Genomic DNA, 25,444 nt, shown 5'->3' with positions numbered 1-25,444 from the left:
CATGATTTATATTAGAATATGGCTGGCCCATGTTGGATTTATGTTTAATGCTCTACCTGTTACAGCAAACAACTCTTTCCCCTGGCTATTCCCCTGTATAGAAGCAGATCATATACTGTATATAAAAACTAATATAGTAGAAATATGTATGAATGTATAATGTAGTATTCACTGTACTTATCCATAAGGTAGTTTTATTAGAAGTTTTGTGCCAGGTACTTCCAAATATGCACTATTCTTTTAGTGATAAAACCAGTGTTAATGCTTTTAAGCCAGTTGCCTCCCCCACCGTTTAAAATGGCTGTTGCTTACCATGCAGATATCCTCAGCATCCATTCTTTTTCTGACACTCCATCAATAAAATACAGGAAGCCAGGAGCTGAGTTGGTTTGTTAAATTTGTAATATATCTGTTTTGCTTGCATGAGTAGCTGGAACTCTTTTCAGAATGTATAACTAAGCTCCTAACACAGAGTTCCAGAGAAGGAAGCAGTAGGGTCTACAACTATATAAAAAGACACTTTCATCTGAAGACAGATATACAGGGGCTAAGAAAAACATTCAGTATGAGTGGTTAGAGCAGCGGTAGGCAACTGGCCACATACAGCCCCATCAGGGTAATCTGATTGCGAGTTGTAAGACAGTTTGCTGCTGTTGACCATCTGCAGACATGCGCCCCTCCTGTGGTTTGCCGTTCCTGGCCAATGGGAGTTGCATCCCTACAGCTCACCACTTCCTGCACTAGCTGCTGCTTCCCAAAGCTCCCAGGGGCTAGGAACGGCTGGGGGGGGGGGGGGGGGGGGGCAGTGCTTACGTCTGGTCAACATCAGCAAAATGTCTCACGGCTTGCAATCGGATTACTCACAGGTTGCCCACCACTGTGTTAGAGGTAAGTACTGCACAAGCTAGTATCAAGTGGATTTTAAAGGCAGTCTTCTGGAAGATTAAAGTTGGTTTAGGGCCTGCAGTGAGCCTAAATTGCCCTAACACCACTGTCCCTTCACAATGCACTGGTTGTAGATTAAGTACCTAAAAGGATGTGCTGAACACTGTACAGAAACAGCCAAACCAAGCATAGGCCTTGGCCCCAGCAGTTTACAATCCAAAGTGAAAGGCCAGACAGGGACAGCTGACAAGATTTATAAAAGAAGGTACTATTTTAAAAAGGGGGCATAGTCTGTAATTTCAGGATTAGTATTAGCTTACTTCCCTTAAGTGATAAAAGTAACTTCTACTCTAAGAGGCATTTGGAGGAGAGGATAATGTTTTGGTGAACAAGTTTTAGGAATGTGTTCCGTGTAACCAGCTCAGCATAGAGAGGGAGTAGAATTGCCTCAGCACAGGAACTTCACCCTAGAGAAGCAGCATCTGTCACGAGGCACTAGGAGAAATACAAGAGGAGATTAAAAATTCAGAGTTGAGATAATACTGATTGGAAGGGTCAGCATATGGCACCTTCTCACTTAAAGTACTCAAAATTTGTTCTGTTTGTATAGCACTGATTAAAGGGAATTTTGGTCTACATAAGGCTCCTCATCACTACAGTGATGTAAATAGAGATGGGTTCAGGCAACCACACTGACCTGGTAGTATGCAGTAGAATGGTCACCACCAAAAACAAAACATTTACCTTTAGTATCACCCTCAGTGCAGTAGGTGAGGCAAAACTATCATTTTCAACACACATAAAATGGTTTGAGACTAGCTAGGGTAGTATCACAGAGTGCTGTACAATATGTAGTTTAATTAAGCCTGGAACTGCTCCAATGGCCATGAAACTTACTGAAAGTTTAGGCCTTAACCCATTTCAGGACTTGGGAAGAGGTCTGAACTTGGGTCTCCCACCTTGCAGGAAAGCACTCTAGCGAGCAGAGGAGGAGAAGATTTTCTGGGGCAGGTTTTGGTCTTCTGTTGAAGCTACTCCAAATTCAAGTCCCTGCACAGGTACCTAATCAAGTGGGTCTCCCACCTCCTAGGTGAACACCCAAATCACATGTTCTCTAGCCCCATAGCCTTCCATTGGGATAGTTCATAATGAACTCAGTAGTAGTTTCACTAGCTTAACTCCAGCAGCTCTAGGAGGGGGAACCCTTTTCTTTACTCTAATTGCCAGTTTCCTACTATCTTCCTCCTTCCAATAGCAGTAGGAAGCTTCAGTTACATGGATTGGAATTAAGTTAAGTGTCAGCTATAGGGGTGGATGATTTTTTCCATTTTCCAATCAGCTCAGCCCTGCAAGAATAGCTGTACTTCATGTCTAGACAGTTTATAGCTTATACATGCCCCACTTCTGCTGGCCTCCATGCATCAGGCAATGGTTAACTCTAGTTACTAAACGTAGACATTCAGGGGGCTTGTTATGGGACTACAACTACATAAGATATAAGAGACATCTCTGCATGTACTACTTTGCCCAATTTGAGGCAACTGAAGATTTTACTCTCCCCCCACCCCCAAAAGCCAGGCTGCTCCAGCTTATGAGTGTAGATTACTGCTAGACACCCTTCTGTTTGCCACATTCATGTCAACTACATACTCTAGAACCCTTTGTTTTAGACAGTGAAGGTTCTGACTGCTGGCCTATTAGGAGGGGGTCATCTTAAGTCTACCCAAAGTTTACTAATTAAGGAGGTCTTTTCACATTTCTTCTGAAAGTCAAGTTCTCATAAGCACCATCTACACTTACTGTAAGTAATGCCCAGGGAGAGGTTTTCTTTTTTTAAAAAGGAGCTTTATTTCTAGATATACAAGAGCATTAAAGGGCAAGTTTAAAAGTTTGCTTTCAGAGTGAATCTGAGGTGTCTGTACTAAGATTGAAGGCTATGTACAAAAGCAGCAGTTGTGCCTCAATAGGCACATGTTGACAAAGTGCATGGAGTAGGAATTGTCTCCCTAGGATTATCCCAAGAGAGATGAAGCAAGGTCTTTGACTGTTTTGGAGTTCAGTTGAGGAATTGTGCTGATCCTCATGAGTTTGCTGCTTGCATACTTGTTCCTTATGGCCTGCAGGAATTAGAGAGACTGTTCAGTAAATATCAGGTTTACATTGTTTTGTGCTATGCTAGAGATAAGTAGTCTGATCTATTAGTAAGTGGTTAAGCCACCTACCCATGTCCACTGAAGCACTTTGAAAAGGGGTCAGGAAGTTGCTTAATAGTCAAAAGAGGTAGCAAGAGCACACTCTTATATAGAGTAAAACTGAAGCAATAGACATCTGTCAAAGTAATTAGTGTTACTTAACATTTCAAACAATTAGATATTTGCCCTTAGCATATACTTACAGTGTATTTTGTTAAGTTCTCATTTACTCTTACTACATTCTTGGCCATATGTTGCATAATTAGCACAAGATTGTCTTCTGCATACCCAGTGTAGTACTGCTGCTTTACACCCTGCAATACAAGACTAGTCAGAACCCTAGAGTAGCATCTTAAAACAGATTAAGACTGCCTGAGGCACTACAGTTTACTTCAGGTAATAATTGTAATAAGTTAGGGTTAGACTGGACATTAGAGGTGACAAGTTCAACTTGAGCTTTACCATGTGTAGCTTAGATCAGAATCATCCTTGCTATTAGGTTAGAGTAGTGGCATCCAACTTATGGATATGAAATCCTTACAACCATATTTCAGGAGCATCAAGGAGGCCAAAGATTTTCTTGAATCTTGTGAGCGGGCAGGAAAATCCTCAACAGGTGCTAAGCAGCTAGTCAGCACACTTAACTGCTCTGTGCAGCACAGGGGCTGGAGGAGAGGGCACCTGTAACAGCAGGGCTGATTCAAACACTTGAGTTTAAGAATTGCAGGGCTCAAACATGTTTTGTTCATAATCCAGGTGCAAAGTTTTCTATTTAAAAATTGCCCAAGGGCCACAAGTAGACATCTTTGACTGCCTGTCCCAGTAAGACTGGTACTGTGATATCCTGATACTATTTCCTAGACATGGTGTTTCCCTACCTCGTCCAAAAACTGGTTCTATGCAAAAGCTGTAAACCAAGCTAACAAGTTAGTGCAGATAGTTTGAAGTTCAGCTGCTGTGGTTGGAATTCAACATCATGCAATCACCATTCTTTGTAATATCAGAACGCACTGCTTCCTGGAGTGGAATTCAGATACTGACCAAAACCATTTCACTGACTGAAAGTTACTACTAGGCTTAGCTATTTAGCGCTCAAGGACATTTTGAAATTGTCTTTTGAAGCAGATGAGACCTTTTAATGCAAGGGAAAATACTCAAGGCATGTGACCTAGTGGTCAAGCTGGCTTTTCCTGCCATTGTTGTTCCTGAAGCTAGTTTAGTTACTTAGCTAGTATGGGCCTGTGCACTATAACACTGACAAAAATGTTCTAGCCTTCCAACTGATAGGCCTGAACATGCCAATGCTTAAGGGCAACATGCTACAACGGTTCCATTTATTACAACATTTCTTGGATTACTTATACTACCAGATATACTTTGCAGTGACCTCACTATTATGTTGGAGTGTAGCCTACATGCTTCATAAGTTTGACAGCAGTCTATTCTGTGGCCTTGAACACCTCACAAAAGCAACTCACCCATTTGCCTTGCCCCAGAACCTTTTGAGACAAGCATAAGGCAGCAGCTGCTATCTCCGAAGGATGATGGTGTATCATATCATAGTCTACGAGTGTCAGCTCCATCAGGTACTTTGCTAGTGTATGTTGCTCAGCATCAGCCTGCCAGATCAACAGCTTGTTAGTTCATGAAATTTGTCACTTCCTTTAATAGGACCGTCAAGGTGGTCCAGTTAATCTACTTTATGTTCTTCCTCCTGTTTGGAAAAGAGTTGTCGACCCTGTTCTCAGTCATACAAGTCTTTGCAACTATGTTGTTGGGAAAATTTGATATCTTCCTTCAGGAGAAGGAGGACAAGAACCTTAACTTGTTTTCCCAGGTTAACAGGGCTCAAGTTCAGTCTAACAGGCATGTGTCACTGTAGTGTTTGCAACAAGCACTGCAGCATAATATTAGCATTACAGACCTAGCAAATGAGGGGAGTCCCACCTCTCCCTGAAGAGGCTAGAGTAAGACAATGGATTAGTTAAACACTTATCAAAAGTAAGCTGAGGTATTAGAGCTTGTTTTCACCTGATAAGGCTTCCATACTTTGAGCTGGCAAGTGAAACTGTTACTATTAAATTTTCCATTCCTTGTCTCCCTTCAGTTTACAAGCTCACAATACATTTCAACCACAGTTTTAGTATCTTTAAATAAAAAAAAAAAGAAAAAAAAAAAAGACAGAACAGAAGCCTCAACATGATTGTAAAAGTTGAGACATTCATGTTATCAGCCTTTGCTGCAATTCATAAGTTACTTTGTGGTCATGGAGACAAGCAACTCAATACTGCTCAGTCCTTTTCCTATAACAAGCATTCAGCTATATACATGGCCCACCCACCAGAAAGTCTCCCTCCCACACCCCATGAGCCTCCTTTAGCTCATCATGCTTTAAGTCATGAGGTAAGATATCACTGCCTAAATGAAGTGTTATTAACGGGAGTCCGGACATTCCATGCCTTCAATACTAGTGTCTTTCATGCAGGAGGATTTTAAGATAGCTAGAGGAAGTACCTACCTCACCAGCTTTTGATGCTCTCCTTAAGAAGTGGAGTGGTAGAGGGCGTCCCAAGTCAAAGTTCAGCTCCCTAAGAATCATCATTTCCATCTCTCTGATCTGAGAGCTGGAGTATGCATTGTCAGTGATGTAAACAAAATCCGCAATATCAGGGGAGAATATCTCCTCATACTTTGAGGCAAGAAGCAATGCTGTAACACCGGCCAGCTGAAGCTTCTTACGGGATACTGGGTGAATCTGTATAAGGTAACATGAGTTTAGAGAACTGTTTAATCTTCATGATGTATTATCTTTCAGCAAGTACAAGGTATGTGTTTCCATTTAGTGAGTCAGTACATTTATTTAAGTTTTCAGCATGCAAGACATCTAGATTTATCCTGGGATGCATCTGTGTCCCTAGAATGACTTGTGTTAAGTAGAACTCCCCCTTACACCTCCACTTTAGCTCAGGTTGAAAGTTTAAGTTAACAGATTTTAAGTTTGCCTGGAAGATCTGTAACCCAGAATCCATAAACAGAGAACAAGAGTTATTTTAGATTCATTAAATTAGTACAGTCTCCTGATCCAAGCACATGTTGTACAGGCTTATTATGTTTTAGCTACTTACTTGTAAGAAGCGGTCCATAATCGCAACACACATATACAGTGTTTCCTGCAAGAGCTGAAACCTTGAGTGGACCTGAACCAGCCAATCAACTAGAATTGCACGCATACGCCCATTGATCTCCTTCCCATTGAGGTAGTGTGGACGTACTGATTGCTGCAGCTGTTAAAGAGATTAATATGAAACAGACTGAAAGCTTAATTTCACTTGAATGTGTAGTACTTAGGCATCCATACCTCAAGCTGCCTCAGATACAGATAAATATCCTTTACATAGTCACTACAGAGTTGAGGATTTTCCCAGTCATCAGCATCAATATCCTCTATGTTGTTAAGCAGCACATCAGAGAAAGCTTGGCATAGGTCCTCTTCTTTCATGGATACATCCATAGGGGTTGGAGACAGGATCTAGTAGACAGATTATATAGTCACTGAGGTTCATGCATTAAGTCTCTCATTTTAAGATTTTCCCCTCCTCCCCCCACATGAGTTGTGAGTTTGCCTGTAAACTAAACTAGACCAGCAGCCACCAAAATGGCATGTTGAGTCTTGGGTTTAAGATACCGACAATATAAGGCCTTTACCCAATTATAGATATATTTCATGATCTGAAGTTCTTTTGCAAGTCTTAAAAAGGTAGTGTTAATGTCACATCACACGATAGTTGCTACTGTGAGCTAACCAACTGAAGCCAGGAATAATATCATAAAATTAATCTGATCTTTCTCTGAAAAGGGGATGGAGCACATCTATAGACCAAGTGTTAAAGCTCTGGCCTAGAAAAGGCTAGAGTGGAGGACCAAAGGTTAGGAACTGGAGAGTGGCATAGGAATTTGCTATTTCCTACCTTTGGAACAGTCTCTTCAAGAGAGAAATTCACTGCAGCTGGAGGTTTAGGTTGTGCAGTTACATTTGCTGGTTTAGTAGCTCCTTTTGTAGTTTTTACAGGTACTTTGAAGCTCTCTGTTTTCTACCAGAGGAAAGAGGAACAGTTAACACAGAACTAATAAATTACCTTTCTGTAACAACAGCTAGAGTTGTTCTACAGCTTTACCTTGGCTGCATGTGTTCCTCTGGTTGTAACTCTATTCCCAATCTCTTCCAAAGCAGCCCTTTTGTTAGTCACTTGACTTTTGGCTTTGTTGTTAAGTCCTGTCATAGCATTCTCCACCCCTCTAGTAATCTGCAAGGGAAAGTTGTAAGTAAGGTATAGAATTAGTTACTTTCAGATTACTAATCTCAAAGTCACCCACCACCATGGTATCTGGGCACACTATGTGCCACTGCACCATCTTTTGTTTCATGGCACACAACAGTGCTCAGCAGGATGGGGAGGTGAATAAAGGAGAATTAGATTAGATTTATTATCGAGAGTGCAATTAAAAATTGATTACATTTAGCGAGATTAGAGATGAAGTTACCCAAATCTTGTTCTTCCTCACTGGAAACCATGCTTTTTTTTTTTAAGCATCAATTTTAGAATGCTCACCTGTGGCTTAGCTATTTAGTGTGTCCACCCAATTGTAACTAAAGCTGAATTTCCATGGAGATGATCCAGTGACCAAACTGGGTTCTCTTATGTCATCACCTAGAGAGGGAATTACTGCCTTATGCATTTTACACTGCATGGTAAGACACGGTTGCCTGTCAGTTATTCGTGCACACGCTGTACTTCAAAGCATTGAAATACTCCCCTACTCAGTTTTAGAGAGAGCATCCAAGCCCTGAAAAGCCTTACCGAAACCCAGCCCTCTTTGTTTGTTACTGTGATGTTAAAAATCTTTCATAAGGACTATAGCTTTCAACAAGGTAAAAAAGCATCACCCCAAAAAGGGTAACATCTACATATGCACAAGTCTTATGAGAAAACTTACTTTTCTGTAAGAACATTTCAGTGGTCACAAGGTAGAAGTTAAGTTTTTGTTATCCCTTTTGTCAGAGCAGTTTGCCCATATTTGGGCTTTTGCAACACTTCCCATCAGAAAATAGGAGGCCAACAGAGTCAGCTGTATTCTATTCTGAATTATGTAAACAATCCCATATCCCTGAGCACAGGAAAAATAGGCATTTTACTTGATGGGAAATCCCTATCTCGTCTCCAGAGCAAGTTCCATGCCCAAGCAGCTCTGTCTCTGCTCCCACAGGAAAGCATGATCGTAACGGCTGCTCTTGCCATCTGCTGAGTTTCCTGCCTGACAGACATAACTGAGATCAATACCCCAGCCCTGCATGTCTAATTTGTCCCAGGGAAACCACTCAGACCGTCACTGTTCGGCCTTGCCTATACCTAAAACTAACCACATTACTCAGTGGTGGGAAAAACTCCCACCCCGGGGAGATACAGTTAAGCCAACTTAACTCCTGCTATAGACACCACTCTTCCATTGGCCTAGCTACAGCTCCCCAAGGGGGGTATTTACTATAGCAACAGGAAAACCCCTTCTGGAGGGGCAGTAAGTGTTGACACGATCGTTATGCAGCAGGTGAGCTGCAAGTAGGGCAGCTGAGGTAGCATAAGCGACAACCTTAGCCCTGCTCGGGCTTCACGTGCAGCCTGGGGCCGCAGCCTCCGAGTGTCCCCAGCCAGGACTCCGCAGAGGGACATTCAAGTGCTCCGACAGCAGGGGTCTCCGCACGGGCGCTCTCCAGTGCGGGCAGAAGCAGAGCATCAGCCCGCTCCCCGCAGCCCCGACCCCAGGGCTTGCTCTGGCAGCCCCGCTCTCTGCAGCCTCCTGCCCGGTCCAGCAGCCAGTGCAGCTCAGTACCGCGGTCCAAGCCTCCCGCCGGCCTAGACCCGCACTCACCACAGCGCGCCGGACCAGCGCCATGAGGACGGCAGCTCTTGACTGGAGACGGTCGGGCTGTAAGAGCGAGCGCGACCCCTACACCCCTTCCGCCTCTTGATACAGCTACTACACTATTATCTTAGCGCCCCGCCCTCAGCTTCAAATAGCGCCCCGCCTGTGCTCCCATTGGACAGCTTCGTACGATGCTCTCATCTGATTGGCCCAGCTTTCGGGCTCCGCCCCATGCGTTGCCGTGACGATGACCCTTGGCCGGGAAGGGAAAACCGGCTTCGAAGCGCTTCCGCGGGAATTGAGATTTTAACAAAAACAAAGGTTCAAAGGGAGCCGGGCCGGATCTCGGCTACGACTGAGAGTTCTCGCGAGCTCGGCCTTGCGCAAAGGAGCTTGGGACACGTAGTCACGGCGGGTAGAGGCAGCGTTCGGACGGGGCCGGTCGGTCCCTCGTGGCTGGGCCGCCAGAGCCGATGAGGGCGGGAAGGGAACCAACCTTGTTCCGCAAGCGCGGCGCGCGGCGCTGAGAGACGGGTCTTTAGAGAGCGGCCCGGGGCGCGCTGGGCGCGGGGCGGCCTCGCGCACATAGGAGTGACTCGCCTGGCCGCTCCCGGGCTGAGGGAAGCCCCGTTCCGCCCTGTGCAGCGCCCCCTGAGTGCAGTAATGTAACAAATCCTGCATGTGTAAGTTGCACTTTCAGGCTAAAGAGCTGGTCCTACAGTACTTGTGTGAGGGGAATTGAACAATACCATGTCTTTTATCATTGGTACAGGGCAACTGCAGTATTTGTAATCAAATATCAAGTGAGCACTGTACATTGTGTATTGTGTTGTAATTGAAATGGCTATATTTAAAAATATAGAAAATCATCCGATAACATTTAATACATTTAAATTGGTATTCTATTAACAGTGCAATTAATTGCAATTGATTTTTTAATCATGATTAATTTTGAGTTAATCACGAGTTAACTGTTATTAATCTACATTTCTTATATTTTATATATACACATAGACTACAGCTCAGTACACAGTTTAGTGAGCTGAACCAAGAGATGAGTGCTTTTTCTCTTATTCATCCAGTTATTTTTCATATTATATACAGGTATGTTAAAAGTTCCTAATGGCTTTCAAGGCCCTTTATACCTTGTGAACCAAACCCTTAGTAATATTTGCCAAATCCAACAAAATACCAAGGTCTCTCTGGCATTGAGGGCCCACTAAACCTATCAGAAGCTCATCTTGCAGCACAAGCTTATAGAACATGTAGTTGGTGGTTAAAATCTGTGCCATTAGCATATGAAGTTGTGTCTACAGTGTATCTACAAACCTTGATTTTTAAAATGGAAAAATGGGAAAATTAGCTGTTGAAACCTTAATATGAAGTGCTTCAAGATACAGTAACTCCTCGCTTAACATTATAGTTATGTTCCTGAAAAATGTGACCTTAAGCAAAACAATGTTAAGCAAATCCAATTTCCTCATAAGAAAAATGTAAAGGAGGGGTTAGGTTCCAGGGAAATTTTTTTCACCAGACAAGACTATTTTTTATATTATATATATATACACCCACACAGTATAAGTTTTAAGTGAACAGTTTAATACTGTACACCGCAATGATGATTGTGAAGCTTGGTTGAGGTGGTGAAGTCAGCGGATGGGATATTTCCCAGGGAATGCCTTACTGGTAAATGATGAACTAGCACTCAGCTGAGCTCCCAAGGGTTAACAGATTGTTGTTAATGTAGCCTCACACTCTACAAGACAGCACAAATGGAGGGAGGGGAGACAGCATGGCAGACAGACACACCCTGTGTGTGTGTGTGAGAGATGCGTACTGCCCCTTTAAGTATGCTGACCCCACTCTAACTACATTGCCTTTTTCAGTAGATCAGCAAGTTGAGACAGCAGCTGCTGCCAGCAAGCTCCATCTGTCCTGACCCATATTGTGTCCTGTCTCTTCCCCCCCCCCTTTTGCTCTATGGAGATAGGGGCAGGGGGACACCTTGACATTAGCCCCCCTCTTTCCCTCCCCCCACATAGCAAGCAGGAGGCTTCCAGAGCAGCTCCAAGGCAGAGGACAGGAGCAGCACATGACGGGGGGGGAAGGACAGCTGAACTGTTGGCAATTGGTAGCCTGGTGGGAGGCTCTCACACAGGGAACTTAGGGGAGCAAGAAGCTGATAAGGGGCTGCTGGTCCACCCTGTTTCCAAGCCCCCACCAGCTAGCTCCAACGGGCTGCTCTTTCTGCAAGCAGTGGACAAAGCAGGCAGCTGCCAAACAATGTTGTAAGAGAGCATTGTGTAACTGTAAATGAGCATGTTCTTTAATTGATCAGCAACATAACCGGAACAACTTTAAGTGAGGAGTTACTGTAATGTCTTAGAACAGTTGAGCAAAGTATATCCACCTACCCTTTTTTTCTTTTAACGTATTCATGTAGTTGCATAGGAGGCATGGCTAATATTCAAGCAGAGAGGTAATCCAAAAGACAGTTCTACTGCATTGTTAATAGGCAGGACTATAATACATATTATATAAGTGCATATTTCCTTACAGTGGAGAACCCCAAAAGACCCTTGTAAACAACTATGCTTTGTAACACCTGTGATTTATTACAGGTTAAATTCTATTTGATATTGGTATGGCTCAAAGAAAGGTTAGGTAGCATGGCTATAATAAATCTGCCAGTGGCAAAAATTAAAGAGCAGACCATGAATTGGGGTTCCTCTAATTCCCCACATTCACTATAGGATCAAACATTTCCTCCTTTTTGACAGCAGAACTGAAAAATCAGCACAGCTTTTTTCAACAAGGTGAAATCTAACAGACATGCTACTCCAATAATGACTGTTAGTAGTTAGTTAGCTCTCATTGTGTTCACCTGTACAAGCACTTAATACTTCTGTTTCTTTCAATGTTTCTTATTTTTGAATTAAATTTTGGTGCCTCAGCCTTTGAATGTAATCATTTGATTTTAAGTCTTCCAACCTATCCAATTGTCTTAATTTGATCTTATATACCTTACAACTGTCTTAAGAAAGGTCATTCTTTGCATACCATACCAATTTGTTTTCTTTGCTTTAAGGCTCAGTTTCTTCCTGCTTGATCAGGACAGTCCCATTTTATGGTATGCTCTAACATTTCTCCCTCTGTTATCCCACATAACGTCATTATGTGTTCAGATGTAGCCAGTCATGCATGTTTAGGACTCAGTTTTGCCTAAATGTTCCCCATTGTTTCCAAGTAAATGCTTTAGTTCTTCAGTCAGTTATGTTTATAGTCAGTCCCAGGCAGACTAGGACAGTGGTATAATGGGAGGTCTGCCCTTGAGGCTGCTCCAAGTATGGACTTTTTACTTTCCTTAATATGGAGTTCCATAGCAAGCCTTTGTTATAGTACATTCATTATTGTGCAGGCAACAACTCAACAGTTTTGCATGGAAGTAAAAACCATACAAAAATGATGAGAAAGGAAGTTCTCAGATACTGAAGATTTTCCCAGATTCAGTGGTACAATGTATTTGTGCTGTAAAGATTTAACCTCAAGGTATTTCAGGGTAATGATAGTGGAAGGCAAAGTAAAACATCAAAGATAAGCATCCAATACATGGTACCATCACCACTGCTTTTGACTGTTTCATGGTGTTTTGATAGTTGTTCAGTTTTCATCAGCATGAAGCACACATACTCCTGCTTCAGAAGCTACTTTTCAATTCACTCACATTTTTTGTTGTAGAACAATCAACATGAAGGTGTTTGAAAATTTCCTTTCATATTCCAAACCCTTTTTTGTGGTTCAGTCACTTAGGCTGCTATCATCATGGGAGAAAATTCTAATACCATGCAAGTATTATGTTCTCTAAACTGGATTTACACTTTGAGTGCAAAATAAATCAGTGTTATCTTATGTACACAAGTAAACAATTCTAGTTGTAATTTGCATGAATTCTCTAAGTTGTAGAGAAAATGACAAATACTGTGGGTATAGCATTTCAAACAAACCACTATTTTAATTAAGGTACTGAATTCTGTATATAGCTGGAGCTTTATAAAATATTTAATCCTTTCATACTGAGGTTGTGATGTTCCCACAGACACATCCATTGTTAGGATGCAAGTAAACAGCTTATGCCTAAGAATTATTGTTCAAATGAAGAGCTTATAAACTAGGAGGCATAAGGGAAAACAACTTTTATGAAAAAACAGACTTCAGATGATCAGTCTAACATTTTATTTATTGCATACAAAAGGATTTGTTCTGACAATGGAATTTTATATGAAAAGTAATTTGATGCATACTGTTGAGACTCTTATCTTGAAAGTCAAAGATGCTGCAGAAAACTTAAGGCAATGCATCTAAGCAAGTAAAGCACAGTAAGTGGTGGAAATTTTCAAAAACCCATTCTTTTTCCTTTCCCTAAATTATATCAGGTCACAACTTTCTGGAATAGGAGTAGGCTGCAGGTTTATTAGCCCCTGCATTAGCACATAGCAGGAACTGAGATTCCCGGCACATAACTGTTAAACATCACTTTACAATATGTTATGTATACATTTAAAAGCAAGACAGTATCAGTAGCAGTTATAAAATAGGTCAACTCATGGGCCACTAAAATACCTCTAAGTACCAGACACCGAAATCTGGTGCATTTTTAAAAAAAAGTCTGTGCTTCTTTGTCCCTGGAACGTATGCCAAAGTGGACTCATTGTGCACCCTTGGTCTCAATTATTTCCATGTCTCTAAATACCTATGATGTAACACTAAAAGTGAGTGTCCTCCCACTTTCAAGCATCAGTTGGGGTGCACCCATGGAAAGCTACCTCCCCCACTTTTCCCTTCATATGCATTGAAGAATGGAAAAGGGTTCCTGTTTGGTCTTTCCAGTTAATTTTATCCACTATGGCTTCAATCACAGGTCCTTATAGCTACATACTCTAAGAAACTTCAGTTTAAAACCATGACAGTTTGGAGAAGCCAAATCACATTACCTTTCTCCCTCATCCCCCTGACCCAACCCCACCAAATTAAACACAAAATGATTCAAGTCATCAAATTAAGTTTACTTTTAACAATGCAAGTAAGCTTTAAAATGTCCATTAATCACAACTGTTACGACAAAACTTCTCCCTGCTTAATGCCTTAGTGCCAGAGGTATTAAGTCTATTGCCAGCAATGGACATTGCATTGGAAAATGCTACTCCTGACATGAAAGGATTTAAAAAAAAAAGAGGAGGGGGAAGTGGAAGCTGCTTTTAACCAGACAAACAGGCATCAAATTAGATAAGGTCACACTTATAAATGGATCACAATTTGTTAGGTGTAAACAAAACATTTTGATTTGTGTTTTACTGTAAACTGTTTTACACTTAACTGATTATGAAAGACACAAGGGAAACTGAAGGTATTTATTATTCAATCCACTTACAAAGCAGGGGGCTTAATGCAAGCTTATTGACATGTTCATATATGATCCCATAGGAACATCTCTTCCAGGTTGTGACAGTAATACTGTCTTGATGTTCTTGAGCCTCTCTTCAACACATTTTAAATAAACTATACTATACTGTGTGTCAAAGTATTTTGATAAGGAACTTGTCCTGAAGTGGAATAAAACTTCCTCCAAAGGAGAAACGTTAGTACATTAATTTAATTCTATATACTATATTATGCAGCAAATCTTAACTATAGAAAATATTTTCAATCAGTGATGGACTGTTGGTAATTTATAAAGAGGGAATCTATGATCAAAGCAAAACAAGGTAATCACATAATCTGTGTCAGTTTCTACAGAGATTTACAAATTTTTAAGTTACTAGTGACAAAACAAGTGACAGGTGGATTTAGCTGACTTTATTAATTTTAAAACGAATAAAAATCCCATGAGAGATCTGGGATCTTTAAAAGTTCTAAGAATGCATGGATCCTGCCTTAAGAACTGCAATTCTAGGTTCTGATTGAATGGCTTTACAAAACCAACGTGCGCAGGTAATTTGACATACTTAGCAGAAGACTGAACAAAATTTTACATATTTGTTGTTTCCCTAAAAATGCATTCAATCTGCAAGTATCTACACTCCAGCTAATTGAAATCAATATTTAGTGTTCATTAGAGCTGTTTCACAGCAACAAATATTAAGTTAGGGATTCAAATTTCTAGACATTGTAAGAAAATGATAAATACAATCTGATCAGCAGTCTAAATGTTTAATATTGACATTCAAATATATCTGTATTGTGCTGAAAGTTTAAAAACATAAAAATTTGATCAGACAAAACTCTGGTGAGGAGTATACCAGCTGTATCAGTCAGACTGAATATAGTTTGTAGTCTGTTCCCAGTATTAAGGATGGTATTTGACTCAGAACTGATATTGTAAATATACAGCAGCCATTTTTTTCCTAATTAAGGAATGTCTTAATATACAATATTATCCTTTTCTAGATGATCTTTATACATTAAACTAAAATACATGATTGATTAAATTAAGAAATCCCAAGTTAGTAATGAGTGAAATCATATTCTCAGAGCTTGATACTATGTTTGGGAGGGAGGGGAACAACACACAATTCTACTTACTAAAGCAGCTAATCTTGCCTGCAAGTTTGGGGTCACAAAGCCCATAATATGTGCAAACAAATGCAATACAAGGAACCATGCAAAATACAGTAAAATTAAAAGAAAAAAATGTAAAACCTAAAAAAGCTTTATAAATACATTGAAACTCAACTGTCTACATAAACGGTAGGTCTAGCATTAGTTGTACCATATAGCAGAGATAGCACTCTAGGATCAATGCTTCCAAATCTGCGCAGGTAAGTCATGCCATCTTTGGTAGACTGCAGTACCAGGAAGGATGGAAGGGAGTGAAAAGGAGGACAAGAGTTCTGGAAAATGGTGTCAACTTTCACTTGGCAGCTGAGCTTCAATGTCCACTCTGCAAATGGGGCACTTCTTGTTAGTAATCAACCACTGATCTACACACACTTGGTGGAAAAGGTGCATACATGGAAGGCGCCTGTTAGCAGAAAAGAAAGAGTTAATTTTTAATATAGTATTTACAGTGTTATTAGTCTTTCTTGCTGCTGAAATCTCATTTTATATATAAAAATTGGCACCAGCCGAAAATAAAAGAACAAAGGGATATATCTCATTAAATTAAATGTCAGTAAGATAAAAAGGATAGAACATTTTTATGCAGCACACTATGGGACAGATTATGCTCTGTTACAGTGATGTAAATCTGCTGTATCTTCAGTAGAGTTACTCCAGACTTGCACTAGGCAAAGAGGAATTGGGCCGTGTAGAATTAACCCAAGGAATCCATTGTTCAAGATAGTGAGGGAAACAGCATAGTACAATTTTTAAAAGGAAACTAATAGCATCTGCAATTACCATATCTATCTTTTATTAGTGTTATAAGTCTTGGCTCAAAACATGAGCTTGACTGACAATTGACCTGCCATTTGCCTCCTCACCAGTTGTATGGTTCTGGACAATCAGCTCAGTGCATTAAGAGGACTTTCACCATCCACTGGACCAACAGCACTGGCTATTGTTGGAGGTAGGATATACGATCTGATGTGCCAATGGCCCCTAAAAGCTTTTCATACTATTATAATTTATTTGTTATTACAAAAGTCAATATAGAAATTGAGAATTATTGCTGATAACTGACAGTAAGACAGATCTCCCTTGTTTAAATGTATTTCTAAACATAGCAAGGGAGTGCTTTTATTACTCCTGGGGGGGATTCTGCGTGACTGCACAACAGCAGAAAATGTGCCTACCCCTGCCAGAATTCCTGTGCTTCCCTGCAGAAAACAGCAGAGAAGCCACATGGGAGGATAACCATAGGCAGATTTTTGAGGGGGGTTGCCCCTCTCCAAACAGAGGTGAGGCATGGGGAGGGGGCACATGGGGTTACGTGCCACTGCCCTCCCCGCCCCGTCAGTGCAGAACTGCCCAGCTGAAGGAGGCTGCATCTGGCTCCTCTGACTGAACGCAGCCTCCTGGGTCCTAGTGCCAGTCGCACTCCCCTTCTGTGTGCTGGGAGACCACCTGTTTTCTGTGCAACATGCCGAAAATGAGGAAAGGGGGGAAGAACAGGGCAGGGGGAGGGGAATATGGGAATGAGGATGGAAAAGCAAAGGGGAGAGGGGAATTGTGTGGGGAAGCGGGAGGCTGGCATGCAGCATCCCCTTGGCAGTAGCTGGGGCTCCCCCATTAAACAGGCCCATCGAACCCTCACCCTGACAAGCCCTATCCCCCTACACCTGGACCCCTCTGACGAGCCCCCACACGCATACCCCAATCCCACTGATCCCCAACCAGCTGCAACTGGACCCCCACTCCTTCAAGCCCTACTCCCTCAGCAACTAGACCCCCCCACACACACACTAAACTCCCCACACCTAGACCCCCCTCTGCTGAGCCCCAACCACCTTCACCTGGATCCCCTGCAGAGTCCCATTGCCCCTGCACCCCGAACCCCACAATGAGCCCAGATTTCCCACTGAGCCACCTGCACCCAGATTGCCCCACACAGAAACCTCTCACCCCCACTTGGATCCTGCTGGGCTGAGCCTGGCTGCCCGCCCACCCACCCACCCACACCTGGTGCACCTGGCGCAGAGGGGCACACCTGGATCACTGTATCAGGGTCGGGTGCAGCCTCACTGCTGAGTCCCTGTACCAGGGGAGATGAGGGCTTAAGGGTGACCTCCCACCTCAATGCAGCCAGTGGCCTGTGCTCCCCTCTGCCATTCTGGAACCACATTTATTGATAAATAAAACGTGCAGAAGTTTAAAATATTGTACGCATAATTTTTAATTATTTGGCACAGAATTCCCTCAGGAGTATTTTATGCTGCAAAATTTAAAAGTAAACTTTGTTTCCTGGGTGCTATATCCAAAGGTGTTCTGGCACTGAATTTTAATTTTTTATTAGGTACTAGTAGTGTTTATTTACCTGACATCTTCACCTTCCTCTAATATAGACAAACAGATGGTACACTTTTCCTCTGTGTCTTCCTCTGTTCCTTCCTCCCCATCTTGTTTGCAGTGCAGTTTCCTCTGTGAGAACCAATCAGTTGTTACCTTATTAGTAGAGATGACATTATTGACAAACTGAGTAGAATCTGTTTTTATGCATATTCAACATTTCATTTTTAGGAAAACATCTGATTGAAAAATTACATGTTACATTTTAAAAAGTAAATCTTCAACTTGCTTGCTTCTAACGACTAGATATCAAAGATTAAAACAGTTAAAAATGAGTATAGATATAAGAGCATAAAGAGTTAATAAAGACAAATGTTAGTTTAAAAGATATTTGGGACTGTGAAGTTAAGATTTTTTTGTCTCTAAGCATATGAATATCTTCATTTCATGCATGAACAAACATTTCAACAAAACTCATACTGATGGTTGAATTATTCTCATGTAAAGTCTGGTACTGTAAACCTTTACCTATTACTGACAGGGTCTTGTATATAATGTAGTCTCCAATGGCCCAAATTGCCTCATACTTGTGGATAATTTTTAAGTTGCCACATAACTACTCCAGAATCAAAGCTCTCCTTGTGCACGGTTACCGGAGATTTTCCCTTTATGGTACCCGTAGGACCAGCTCTGGTGATCCCAGGAGGCCTGTGCTCACGCACCAGTATATAGGGCGCCGCCAGCCCTGTGCCCTCTCAGTTCTTCTTGCCGTGAACTCTGACAGCGGGGATGGAGGGCAGGTCATGGAATGGACATGAGCAACACATCTCAAAGAACAACAGTTACAAAAGGTGAGTAACTTTTTTTCTTCTCCGAGTGCTCGCTCATGTCCATTCCATTCTGGGCGACTCAAGCATAAAAACCTGAAGGTGGGCGAGGAGTTCAAGGTCGGGGGAGGGTCCCAGACAGGGCAAAGTGCTGCTGCTATCTGTCTTTGTGGGGAGGGAGAGTGACCCAACATGGGTTGCAACTCACTTGTGCCTCCCTTGGGCACTGGGGAGAGCCCCCTTCTGACCCGGTTCCGGCAGGGCATTGTGCGTTGACGCCAAATACTCGGTGCCGAGTCCGATCTGCTCGGCTCAGAGGCCAACCTGAGTGCTGCTTCCATAAGTAGGGCTTTAAGCCTGATGTCCCTGTCTTTCTGTGTCCTCGGTCTAAACCCACAACAAATCTTGCACCATTCTTTAACGTGCACTTCCCCAAGGTACCTAAGCAGCTGGAGTGGGGATCACTTACTGCACAGGTTTACTACAGTCCACGCACGCTTTAAACCCCGGGGACCGGGGCATGCCCCAACCACAGAGCAACGTCCCTAAAGGGGACTATCAAACTACTAAAAAAATAAGCATAACTAACTAACTAACTACTGAATATAACTATTTACAATAATACAGTTTGATTAAACACTAGGCAAGGGTTTACACAAAGGAAAGAAGGGTGCAGGGCCGGCGGTGCCCTATATACCAGTGCATGAGCGCGGGCCTCCAGAGCCAGCCTTACGGGTACCACTAAGGGAAAATTTCTGGCAACCATGTACACGGCACACGCACACCCCAGAATGGAATTGACTTGAGCAAGCACTCGAAGAAGAACAATGATGTCTGCCCAAGTCTGTAAACAGTTTGTTACAACTCTTAAGATGAAATACATCTATTATTCGCCGCAGTGTGAGCACTGAAGACCAATGACAATTTAAAATGTCACCATTAATTATTTCATTGCTTGATATTATTGCTGAAATGATCAGCTATGTGATTACTCACTGTTGTTCAAGGTAGCGATAGATACTCTGAAATGGTGCAGTGGGACAGTTAGATGCTATCAAGGGTCAGTGGGATGGGACCAAAATTGTCACCTCTCTGTCTTTACCCAAGAGGAGGCATTAAAGAGAAGATGCATCTCCTCTATAGTAACAAAAGATCTCAATTGACTTGTGACTACCCGTCCTACCTACTTGTCCCCCTTTGCCTCAAACACCTTCCTGGATGCAAGAAGTCTAAAATGTCCCCTACCCCGCTGCCTAAACCTTGATCTTTCCCCCCCTACAACGGAGTTACTTTGTCAGTACAGAACTCTGCAGTACACTTTAACATTTAGAAGCAGAGTAAAATTAATTGAAGATAAAAATAAAAGGAATGCTGTACTGATGGAACTGGACAGGAGATGCAGAGGAAGGAGAGAACTGGGAAGGAGGGCAGTGTTGCATAGGTCAGGGGCTCCTGCCAAATACTTCAGGTCTAATGTCACACAGGACTGATTGATATAAATAGAATACTGGAAGATTTAAAGAGTATGAATTTGACTACAAATCCATCTGGTTTTCCTTCAGAATTTTAGCTTATATAGCCAAGGGCTGCAATTGGTCTAAAAGGCATACTCTAAAGGTATGGGCTTTTTTCCTTTACATTTGTGTTACAGTGTTCCACATAACACAGCAGGGCACTGTTTCTTAATTTCCTACATATCTACAATGATGTATGGATCATTCCTTGCTCTAAATGCAAAGAAATGATAACTTTTGCTCGGATGTATGGACATGTTTATAAGTTGCCTTTTCATTAAGTGGACCAACCTTTTTCTTAAAAAATAAAAAAATCAAGCTCCGCCCATATCTTTAATTCCAAATTCCTCAGAACACAAAAAAACCACCCTAATTTTAAAACAAGAAAGAAAAATTAAATTAAATTATACTTGCTCCTCATTCAGATGTTAACCAAAAACTGTGATGGACAAAAGTCCATAACAAAGGAGAAAAATCCTGGTGTCATTTTCAAAATAGCAGCAACTTTCTGAGATAAATAGATAATTTTTTCTTACAAAAACTTTATATTAGGAGTATATAGAAGACAAGTGCCCTTTGAAATTGCAGTAACACTGCAAGTGGTAATATTTAGTATATCTGCAAACGTAAATATACAAATGTAGAGAAATCCTCACCTTTTTGTATTTGTGTGGATACGTGCACCTTTCAATAGTTCCCTGGGAGGCTCCACGATTAACATTGCCTAATCGCTCTTCCAAGTGAATCAACTCCTGAAGTCAAAGGATAACCATGGTAAGAACTATGCTAAATAGTTGTTAGTTTTATTCTATTCACAGACTGATATACCAGACAACACCATTAGTTCTCCCACTTATTCACTCTCAGATAATTTACCTGGGAGTGGCAGGATTACAATTAAATCTACGATGTGCAGGAAAAGTTGGGGCTTTCTGAAAAAAGATACACAGCCGTTTTTGTCGCTTGAACAGATAGGAAAATATTGTTTTATGCCTAAAAACTGGCAACTGTTTTTATAATCTAGAAATGACTGGTTGGTATGTTCATAAATACTCATGTGTCCAGTGAGGAAAATATAATTAAAATGGTATTCAAATATATTTACTTTCTAACAGTCATTAAGGCTTGAAAGAGAAAAGATAGCTTACAACGAATATACAGTGACTGATTTCTTATTCTCCAGCAATACAAAATGTATTAGAACCTTGAGCTCTCACTGAAGGTTTTTTTTTTCAGTGGACTAGTTCATTAACTCTCTGCATCTGATACCATATTTACAGCTTCAGTTCCTGTACTACATGATAAATTGAGGACAGCACTGTCAAAGTTGCCAAGTTTCACTGTCATGAGGTGGATCTCAGTTGTTTAGAGGCACCAGTACCTTTCACCACTGTCTTGGAATGTATGACATCCTATTTATCGTAACAGCTAGATGTAGTATCAGTTAATAGCCACCTAATGCTACCTTGTCCAGGAAAAAGGCACCTTTTATTGACTAACTTTTTTCAGATACAATTCACTCACTTTTAGTATCCACTCTGCTCCTAGTCTGTGATAACAGCCAAAAGTCATTCTAAAAATGAAGGGCATTTTCTATACATTTATTTTTTTTACATCCATATGCAGGGCTAATCCTGCAGTGTACCCTCCCCTCATTCCCTCAACACATTTTGGCATATATCTATGTTTATTCTATTACAAACCTCAAAATTGCCCCTGAAAGGGCCTCTGAATGATGTTCCATCCAATCCTGATGAAATGTAACGGATGTGAGGGTAGCCCGCCATGTCTGGAACCTATTCAAATAGCAGACGTAAGTTAAACCTATTCAGAACAGTTTCAGTATTTTACTGTTCATGTTGCAAAACATAAGATCCTTTTGCTTTTATTGAAGTCACTCAGTCTCAACTTGAACTATCACATACAATTCCAACTAATAAGTACTGAAACACCACACTGAGCTTCCTTATTTTAGTGCTCTCTAATATAACCAGAACCAAGAACCCTTATGGGAGACTAGATGCTCTTCTATTATGGTTCTCTCCACCTTCTGCATAATGTATCAAATACTTTAAACCTTGCCAATTCTCTCACAATCTCAACCTGATCTGTAGAAACACTCAAATATTTTCGGATTTTGGTAACCCCAACACCTCAAAGGGATGTGTTAAATCACTATCAAACCTGCTGTAGAGTCTCAAACATTAAACTTTTGATATTACATAAGAATCAAGATAAACACTTACTCCATAACAATGGTCAATATTCTTATCTTACCCAAGCAACCTAATACATTTTTGAATACTTAAAATTTACAAAGGCAAAATCCAAGATATAACACCCAAAGTTCAGGTAAGCCTTTAAAATGCGATCCTAATAACCTAAACTGTAAGCTCCTTGGAGCAGGGATAATATGAATGTTTATACAGTGCCTAGCAGGCTGGGGGCCAATCCCAACTAGTCTCCTTAAGTACTACAGTACTGTACTATGTATGAATAACAGTCCTGACCTTATTTTGAAAGCACATCCTTAACACTTTTTATAAAAACTGTTCTTGTCATGGCTTGTTATTAAGAGGATAAAAATCGTTCATCTCATCTTAAAAAGTGAGCAGCCAAGGTAAAATGAAAACTAAGTCAAGCCCCCAAAATGTGCAATATCCGCCCAAAGACCTTGAGGAGTAGTAAGCACAGAAATTATGTTTAACTTTATGGAGGGGAAAGCAGTATTTCTAAGAGTCAGCTAGCACCTTCCTGACTGCTGTAAGTAATGGCTCAGAATAATGCATCCTGGGATGTCTTCAGCAAATCAGAAGTGCAAGATGATACCATGGAGAGTTTAAAATTTCACTTTTGTGCTGAATACTTTCATGTCCTTTTTGTTTTTATTACTGGGAGGTACATTCAAGCAAGGTTTAACATTCTATCATTTCTGTTCAAACTTATAAAATATGTAATGTGACTAAGTGGAACTAATCAAATTCACCTTTAAGACAGTTTTGGCATGGACAATATGCCATGACAAATCGGTAAGACGCCTCTTTCTGTCCACAATGATTCAAAAATATTTTGTTGTATGGACTGCATAAAGAAAAGCTTTATGGATAGGTAGGGCCCTACCAAATTCATAGCCATGAAAAACGCGTTACGGACCATGAAATCTGGTCTCCCCGTGTGAAATCTGTTTTTTTCTGTGCTTTTACTCTGTACTATACCGATTTCAGAGGGGAGACTAGATTTTCTCAAATTGCGGGTCCTGACCCAAAAGGGAGTTGCAAGGTTATTTTAGAGGGAATTGTGGTATTCCTACCCTTACTCCTGAGCTGCTTTCAGAGCTGGATGGCTGGAGAGCAGTGGCTGTTGGCTGGGCCCCCAGCTTTCAAGGCAGCGTCCCGCCAGGAGCAGCACAGGGGTGGCAGTACCATACTGTGCTGCTGCTGGCGGCAGCTCTGCCTTCAGAGCTGGGCTCCCGGCCAGCAGCCACCACCCTCCAGCTGCCCAGCTCTGAAGGCAGTGCAGAAATAAGAGTAGCAGTACTGCAACCCCCCCTACAGTAACACTCCCCCCACACACACAACCACCCCACAACTCCTTTTTGGATCAGGACCCCTACAATTACACCACTATGATCAGATTTAAATAGCTGAAATCATGAAGTTTACTATTTTAAATCCCATGACCGTGAAATTGACCAAAATGGACCGTGAATTTGGCAGGGCTCTATGGATAGGACTGCTAAGGTAGATATCTTTCCACTATTTAATTTAATATTACTTTAGTTTAACAAATAGTAACTTTAAATGCTTTGGCAGCAGCAACAATGATTTTATTTGTACCAGTTCACTGTGAGAATATATTTTTTGTTCAAATATTTTACAGTGTGCTTATGAAATAATGAGATAGGAGCTGTTGCCAATGCAAAACACACACACACACACACACACACACACTCACTCACACTCGTACATGGTATATTGGAGTATTTACTATAAATTGACAAGAATCCCAGTGCCAGGCTTAGCATAGAAGGAGAGTTCTCTGTAAGTATGCAACTGAACAGGAATCTCAGACTAGCAAATATCTGAATACTAATATAAGGTAACAAGTGCATGTCCCCATCCTCAATTCTTATTAACAAGGCGATTCAAAAGGCTAGGAGACATGATTCTAGAGTGGATCAGTCTAAGTGTACACAGCTAAATTGTTATGCAACATTCATGATGGATGGTTTACAAAGGTTACTTACCAGTAAACGTAACACAGTATAATTGCCAGTATAAAGCTAGATTTGTTCAATGTGCATACATCTACCTGCAGAACTGATCCCTCCCTCTCTCTCTCTCTCTCTCTCTCTCAAAAAAGCAGCATCTGTTGGAGACCCACATATATTTCCCTCACAGATCTGATAGTTTGAACATGACAATATAAAGAGTTTGGCTGTGACTTAAAAGAGGGCGAGTGGGTGGGAGGGATGTCTATGAACAATTATTTGGAAAGACAGTAGTTACTGGTAATCTATGATCCATTAAAACTGGGTTATTCCTCTTCCTTTTACAAGTATGGAGGCTTCTTGGTGTTATTTTTTTTTTTAAACAACCTCTCTAGCTTCCACTTGATGACATTATGAGCTGTTCTGAGAACCAATTGCTTCTCTAACTCCCCAGTGTCTTGTCTCTACTAAAAGAAAAAGGGAGGAGGGCAGGCCATAGCGGAACCTCCTATCTTCCAGGCAGGACCTCTTTCCATTGTCATTTTTTCCTCCTTCTCCCCCCCCCCATTTGAAAATAGGAATCTACAGCAAACCTATTTGATGAGAAAACACAGCAGTGGAACCAGCCCCGTTAAAGCGGGGGGGGTAATGTTGCCCCTCCAAATTGCATCTTTCCACTCCCCTCCCGACCCTGGCCCCTTCAGGCACACAGCCCTATCCGCTTGCCCTGCCTGACAGTCTGTGTGAAGAGCACGGGGGAGGGTCTAGAAGATGGATTTGGGGGGAGGGGGAGCTGGGCTCAAGGGATCAGCAGAGGCAAAGCTGGAAGGTTTCCTCCTCCCTTCTTCAGTGTCTGGCTTGCTGGTGGCGGGGGTTGCTATTTTGCAGTGGAGAGTATTTGGGACTCCCCTCTGCCCAGTGCAACGAGCTATCCCCTCCATCTTAGTTACTGGC

The 25,444-nt window shown here is 41.6% G+C and overlaps 2 protein-coding genes across 16 annotated transcripts in view; both read right to left on the bottom strand.

The window, feature by feature from the left end:
- Nucleotides 1–1,237: 1,237 nt before the first annotated feature.
- On the bottom strand, nucleotides 1,238–9,612 carry CCNB2 (cyclin B2). 4 transcript variants are annotated; one of them, XM_024101829.3, is made up of 10 exons: nucleotides 9,003–9,137; nucleotides 7,688–7,786; nucleotides 7,253–7,381; nucleotides 7,046–7,168; nucleotides 6,436–6,606; nucleotides 6,203–6,361; nucleotides 5,596–5,832; nucleotides 4,556–4,696; nucleotides 3,281–3,391; nucleotides 2,709–3,002 (listed from the first exon to the last, which is right to left on the bottom strand). In XM_024101829.3, the coding sequence occupies exons 3-10, from the start codon at nucleotides 7,355–7,357 to the stop codon at nucleotides 2,898–2,900; spliced, it is 1,152 nt and encodes a 383-aa protein (XP_023957597.1). In that variant the 5' UTR covers nucleotides 7,358–7,381; nucleotides 7,688–7,786; nucleotides 9,003–9,137; the 3' UTR covers nucleotides 2,709–2,897. The 4 variants fall into 4 exon arrangements, with proteins under 4 accessions (XP_042709795.2, XP_023957597.1, XP_005285016.2 ...); XM_042853861.2 differs by lacking the exons at nucleotides 2,709–3,002; nucleotides 7,688–7,786 and adding an exon at nucleotides 1,238–1,380 and having other exon boundaries at nucleotides 9,003–9,159; XM_005284959.5 differs by lacking the exon at nucleotides 7,688–7,786 and having other exon boundaries at nucleotides 9,003–9,612.
- A 3,602-nt stretch (nucleotides 9,613–13,214) lies between these two features.
- RNF111 (ring finger protein 111) overlaps nucleotides 13,215–25,444 on the bottom strand; it is an 84,525-nt gene continuing 72,295 nt past the window's right edge. For 5 of the 12 annotated variants that reach the window (XR_010590732.1, XM_008164058.4, XM_042853862.2 and 2 more), the window contains 4 exons: nucleotides 21,984–22,076; nucleotides 20,937–21,032; nucleotides 17,968–18,095; nucleotides 13,215–16,014 (listed from right to left, as the gene is read on the bottom strand). Coding sequence is in view for 9 of the 12 variants with exons in the window: in XM_008164058.4 (XP_008162280.1) it covers nucleotides 15,897–16,014; nucleotides 17,968–18,095; nucleotides 20,937–21,032; nucleotides 21,984–22,076 (435 nt within the window). In the remaining 3 variants the exon portion in view is untranslated. The remainder of the gene's footprint in view (nucleotides 16,015–17,967; nucleotides 18,096–20,936; nucleotides 21,033–21,983; nucleotides 22,077–25,444) is intronic. The other 7 variants (XR_010590733.1, XM_065558278.1, XM_042853863.2 and 4 more) reach the window with 3 other exon arrangements.

This window comes from Chrysemys picta, chromosome 10 (assembly GCF_011386835.1).
Source record: "Chrysemys picta bellii isolate R12L10 chromosome 10, ASM1138683v2, whole genome shotgun sequence".
Lineage (NCBI taxonomy): Eukaryota > Metazoa > Chordata > Testudines > Emydidae > Chrysemys > Chrysemys picta.
This window is presented reverse-complemented; position numbering and strand designations above follow the sequence as displayed.